At 57.9% G+C, this 5,796-nt stretch overlaps 1 protein-coding gene across 1 annotated transcript; it reads right to left on the bottom strand.

Annotated features, from left to right (window-relative positions):
* Nucleotides 1-1,747: 1,747 nt before the first annotated feature.
* On the bottom strand, nucleotides 1,748-5,529 carry SERTAD1 (SERTA domain containing 1). Its single transcript, XM_082233369.1, has 2 exons — nucleotides 5,390-5,529; nucleotides 1,748-3,580 (listed from the first exon to the last, which is right to left on the bottom strand). The coding sequence occupies exon 2, from the start codon at nucleotides 3,574-3,576 to the stop codon at nucleotides 2,848-2,850; it is 729 nt and encodes a 242-aa protein (XP_082089495.1). The 5' UTR covers nucleotides 3,577-3,580; nucleotides 5,390-5,529; the 3' UTR covers nucleotides 1,748-2,847.
* Between the last annotated feature and the right edge of the window lie 267 nt (nucleotides 5,530-5,796).

A 5,796-nucleotide genomic window follows, 5' to 3' on the forward strand; every position in this document is an offset into this window, starting at 1 on the left:
AGCTACTTTGGCAGTTCCTAACAGAATAAAACTTCAAACATTAAAAACTTCTCTAAACAGGGCTGCCTTCAGATGTTTTCTTATGGAACCTCCAGGCCCAGAGACAGTCTATCTGGATTCTTAGTAGTATTGAGCCGCCGAGAACAGGATGCGAGACTGGTGGTTTATGAAAGCCACGGGGTGTGTGTGTGTGTGTGTGTGCAATTTTGAATGCAGGATAGGAATGGTTAAAGAAAGAGGGTGGCGTGATGGTCAGAGTGCCAGAGGAGCAGCACCTGGGAGACAAGGGTCTGAATCTCACTGGGTGACCTTGGGCCAGGCGCTGTGTCTCAGCCAAACCTCCCTCCCAGGGCTGTTCTGGGGGTTAAATGAGGGGGGGGGAAGCCACGTGTCCCCCCTTAAGTCCCTTGGAGAAAAAAGTGGGATAGAAATGCAACAGACACAATGATACACAAAACATAAAATGCTGACTGTGAATTCCAGCCGCCTGCATTACACCAGCCCAAGCCAAAGTGAAGAGCGCCCCGCAGCCTTGCGTTTGGCCCCATAAGGAGATTCCCTGGATGCAGAGAGCGCAAGGAGGGGGCTTTTCTGGGCTGAATCACGCATTTCCCCCTCTGCGGTGGCTGTCGAACGAACCAGGACTTCTGTGCTCAACGTGGTCTGTCTGCTTGCAAGGCACTTTCTGTTGTGCCCACAGATGCAAATCAACGGTGTTGTGTGTGTTGCCTACAAATGGGCCAGGCGTGTGCCCAGCCTTTGAGGGGCCCCTTCCCCAAAACCGCTCAGGGCTCTTTTGGAAAAAGACATTTAGTATGATGGGAGAAGGAGCTAAAGTTCTCTTTACCCAACTTTTGCCTCACCCCCCATGCCAACTGAACAGAGCCTCCACGTACAGGGGTGATATACCTGCAAGTGCCAGACGTTGTGGGCAAATGCTGTGTTTGTAGCCTTGGTTGAGTGGGGGCTTCCTGGCGGCAGCTGGCTGGCAATGGTGCAAAAGACATATTGGGGGGGGGGGGTTGGCACTGAGCTTGGTCTGACCCAGCAGGGATTTTCTGACATTATTAAATGTAAATCAGTGTCAATGTGGTTTGAAATATGCCACCTACCTGCCACTGTGGTTTCCCGTCTGCTGGTTGCACCCCTCCCCTTCAACCAGTGGCTTTTAGGCAATAGATCCAGTCTGAAAGATCCCTTTCTGGGAACTTACGAGAATCACACGATAGTCAAGCAATTCTGGAGCAAGTGATTCTGGAGCAAACTTCCAATCAGCTGTTCCATCCCCCTTCCTCAAAGGATATCCAACAAGGAACACACACCCTCCCAATTTTCTTGCCAGACCACGAAGGAATCTTCACTGCTCAGATAGAGCACCTCTGCCCCTGAGCCATGAAGGAGACAGCAAGCTGCAATTCCTGCACTGCAGGGGGTTGGACTAGATGACCCTCGGACCCCTTCCAGCTGCCCCATGGAAGACGGAGCCAGCTTGTTTTCTGCTGCCCCAGAGGGCGGGACAGGAACCAACGGCTTCCAGTTGCAATAAAGGAGATTCCAGCTGAACATTAGGAAGACCTTTCTGGAGGTCTCCGTTGAAAGGCGTCTTTAAAGCAGAGGCTGGGTGACCACTGGTCGGGGATTGCAGGGGGTCAGACTGGATGAGCCTCAGGGGTCCCTTCCTTCTATGGCTCTACCTTTTCAGGTCCCCCAAGTGAAATGCACACACACACAGAGAGAGAGAGAAAGATAAATTTGGTCATTTAAAAAGTGATATGACACATAAACAGTACATGGGATTGCCAAGCTGAAGTCCTCGGCACTCAGACAATAAATTACCCTCCCAGACTCACAACCGTTTGCCGCTGAGGGCCGCTCTCAAGACACCAGACATCTGTGTGTGCGCACATACGCAAGGGAGCACTTTCTTGCCCTTGCCACCCAGAGGAGTCAGCCGAGGGTGGAGGAGGAAATGGAGAAGGCGGGGCCAGCTCAGCAAACAGGCCCTTCAGGACGACCGAGACTCAGGCGCTGCTTCTTTGCAAACAGGTTGGTCAACACCTCAGTCAGAATCTGGCCCATGGGGGGGGGGGTTGGGGGGAAGCCCCCCACAAATGGAAAATCCCACCCCCCCCTGCCCCTGGGAAGCAGGAGAGACATTCCTGCCGTTAAAAGCTGTTGCAGAACCTTGTCTTATCAGATACAGTGGGACATCGGTTTCTGAACTTAATCTGTTCCAAAAGTCCGTTCTTAAACCAAACCCATTCTTAAATCAAGGCGCACTTTCCCTAACGAGGCCTTCTGCCACCAGTGCCCTTCCACCGTTCAGATTCCGTTCTTAGACCAAGGTAAAGTTCGCAATCCGAGACACTACTTCCAGTTTTGTGGAGTCTGTAAACCGAATCGTTCGTAAACAGGACTGTTCTTAAACCGAGGTACCACTGTAATCTGTTTGAGCCTCTGGGAGGTGCCCAGATTCTCACGGAAAGTAGGACTCTGACTTCCAGGAATGTCATCAAGGGGCCCGCAGAGCCCCTTCCTTTGGGGAATTATCTCATACAGGAAGTTGAGGAAACAGCTTCTCGGAAGATGTAAATGGGGCCGTTTTGCATCTTCACACAAGGCTCTGGCTGTTTCAATGCAGTCAGCAGAGACCTGCTGAAATTAACCGACAGTCGGTCTACTTGGAGAAACACCCTTGAGCTGAATACAACCTGATGCTAACTGCAACTCCCCCCTTTCCCTCCGTTGCCCACTTGCGACCCACCCACCAGAGGTGCCTCCACCCCAAGGTGAAACTCGGCTCCTACAGGAACGTCCACTCCCCCCCTTTCCCCCCCCCTGCCCAGGTCACAGCTCCTGAGCCTCCACCAGCATGTCCATGAGATAATCGAGGTCCGCCAAGCCTGGCCGCTCGTCCTCCGAGCTGGGAAAGGCCTCCTTGAAGCTGGGGAGACTGGTGGGCGACCACAGCTCACAGTCATACATGGAGGTGTCAATGTCTTCAAAGATGCCCTCCAGGCCGTCCTCCAGGAGGTAGGTGCTGGGGCCCAGGGTGTCCAGCGGGGCGGAGGAGCACGGCTGCAAAGTCCGTTCCGGCTCCGAGCAGAGCGGGGCCCCCTCGGGCTGGGGGGCGGAGGGGTGCACGGCATCCCCAAACCCTTCCAGGCCGCTGAGGTCCTCCAAGATGGTGGAGAAGACCGAGAGGTCCATGCTGGAGAGGAGCAGCTCGTCCGCATGGGGGGCGAGAGAAGGCGGGGGCGGAGGCAGCCTCCTGCCAGGGTCCTGGGGGGCACAGGGCAGGGCAGCCCCAGAGCTCTCCCTGCAGGCGGAGCTGCCAGCGGGGGCCGCAGGAGGGTCCGGCGGCTGGAAGAGGGCCCCCGCGGCCGGCTGCATCTCCTCCTGGATGCGCCGCAGGGTGTTTGCCACGAGCACCAGGTGGCGCAGGTTGGGCTCAACGTGCTGGAGGCTCTGGTGCAGTTTGGAGACCGAGAGGCTGAAGAGGGAGCTGGTGGGGGCCGCGGAGGGGGCGCCCTCGTCCCCCTCCATCCGCTTCCGCTTCGTGCCCTTGGCCAGCATCTCTCTGGGGAAGGGAAGAGAAGAGAAGAGGGGGTCAGGGGGACTCTGCAGGGGAACACGCAAGGCCCAAGGCAGCAGCTGGCACAGTCACCCCAGGGTGGCGACAGCAGCAGCCCCTCCCCACCTGGAGAGGGAGGCCCTGCCCCTTCCGTGCAAAGCCTTCCCCCCCCCCCACACGCACCAGGCAAAAACTGGAGCAGGAGGAGCCTCACTAGAGAGGCGCCCAGACTCTAGGTCAGTGGCTCCCCATTTTGTTTGGAGAGGGGTCCTGCCCCATTGGTTTCATAACCCGCCCCCAGTGCCCCCCACCCTGTCAGAAGCATGACCCAGAAGAGAGGTTTGCACCAAGGAAGATAATAAATAACACAGTAGAAGTCAAAGCAGTAACAATCAATTCCACGTCTATCCAGAAACTGAAAGTATTCAGCATCAGCCTTTCTCAAGTTTGGGTCCCCAGCTGTTGCTGGACTACAACTCCCATCATTCCTAGCTATCAGGATCCATGGTCAGGGATGATGGGAGTTGTAGCCAAAAAACAGCTTGAGAAAGGCGGGTATAACGGATTCAGCAAAACTGGTGAACTGGGTCCAGCGATGCCAGAGTCCATTACCCCTCCAGTGCCCCCCCCCGCCACCCTCTGGCCTCTTAACTCCACACCCCCCCCTGGTAAATCCCACCCCCAGGGGCCACTTTGGGAGCTTTCTCTAGATCAGCCTTTGCTAGCCAGCTGCCTTCCTGGTCTCTGGACTACAACTCCCATCAGCCCCACCAGCCCAGCAGCATGACAGAGGGGCTGATGGGTAGGAAAAGTATCTGCAGGATCCCAGGACTCTGGGGAGAGTCCTGCATGCAAGATATTCCAGCTGTAGTCCATATTACTGCATTTTTTACAGGGCTGGTTTTTGGAAAACGTCATTTATTGTTTACGTATCTGTACCAATCTATAATTTTTAAAAATAAAAAGTCTGTGTGAGATGCTTCAAGAGGCCTGAAAAGCGGGGAATAAATTAGGAAATGAAATAATTAAACACACACACAGACCCGCCCCAGCTGTGAGGCTATTTGGAAGCTGGTTGTTGATTTTGCCTCCCCCGCCCCCCCCCAAAACAGCAGCAGTGCAACACTATTTTTGGTTTCGGTGTGAAAATATCCAAGGCTCTGATCCAAGGAAGCGCCGCGCCCCCTTGTCAGTTTATGGGGTGGATCCGAGGCTAGGCCTACTCAGAGGAGACCCACTGACGTTTAATGAACACGGCCAAGTGAGGTCCGTTAACGTCAACGGGGCTACTCTGGAGTAAAGCTCACATACGACGCCCATTAAGAAGAAAGGTCTGAGCCGGGCAGGATCTCCAGCTTGCGAGGAGGGTCGGATCCTTCCCCGCAGTTGCGGTGGGGGCGGGGGGATGGGTGGGGGGGGTCGCGGCGCCCAGGCCCCCCCACCCGGCCGGGCTTCCCTTCTGGATCCGGCCGCTCTGCACGCTGCGCTCCGGGATCCAGCTGCCCCGGAGGAGGGCGAGACCCGGAGCCCCTTCCCCCCGCTAAGGAGATCCCTCCTCCCAAGTAACCGCCCCCCCCAACTCTCTGGGGCGGGACCGGGCAAGTCTCGCCCGGCCCCCGCATTTGGGGAAGCCCCCGCGGGTCTCCGTCCGGGCGGGGGCGCGCGCAGCTTCCTCCCGGTCGCGGGAGCGGAGAGTGACTCAGGGCCAGGCGGCCGGGCTGAGTCCCCGGGCGGGCGGCGCAGTCCCGGGATCCAGCCGGGATCCTCCGGCGCGGCGACCCCGCGAGGGACCCCCGAGACCCCCGATTTACATACCCGGCTCTTCAGGGGCCAATCAGCGGGGTCTGGAACGCGGCGCGCAGCCAATCAGGCGCCGGCATGCTTCCCCTCCGCGCTCCGGACTGGACTCCTGCCGCCGCCGCTGCCGCCGGGAGGGAAGGAGACATTCGCCCTGCGGGGGCGGGGGGGGAGGCGCCGGCGCCGGCCAATGGCGGGGCGCGCCAGGCCGCCTCATCTGCATACAAGGGGGCGGCGCCGGGACGACTCATCGTTGCGGGAAGGAAGGGGGCGGGGCGGGATGGAACAAACAAGCCGGAGGCCCCGCCCCCGCCCGCGCTGATTGGCTGCGGCGCAGAGGAGCCGCTCCGCAGTCGCTCCGGATGCGAGGCGTTCAGACGAGCGCGGAGAGGAAGGGGCGGGAAGAGGCTTTGGAAACGGACCCC

Source organism: Podarcis vaucheri (genome assembly GCF_965113315.1).
Source record: "Podarcis vaucheri genome assembly, chromosome: 7".
NCBI lineage: Eukaryota > Metazoa > Chordata > Lepidosauria > Squamata > Lacertidae > Podarcis > Podarcis vaucheri.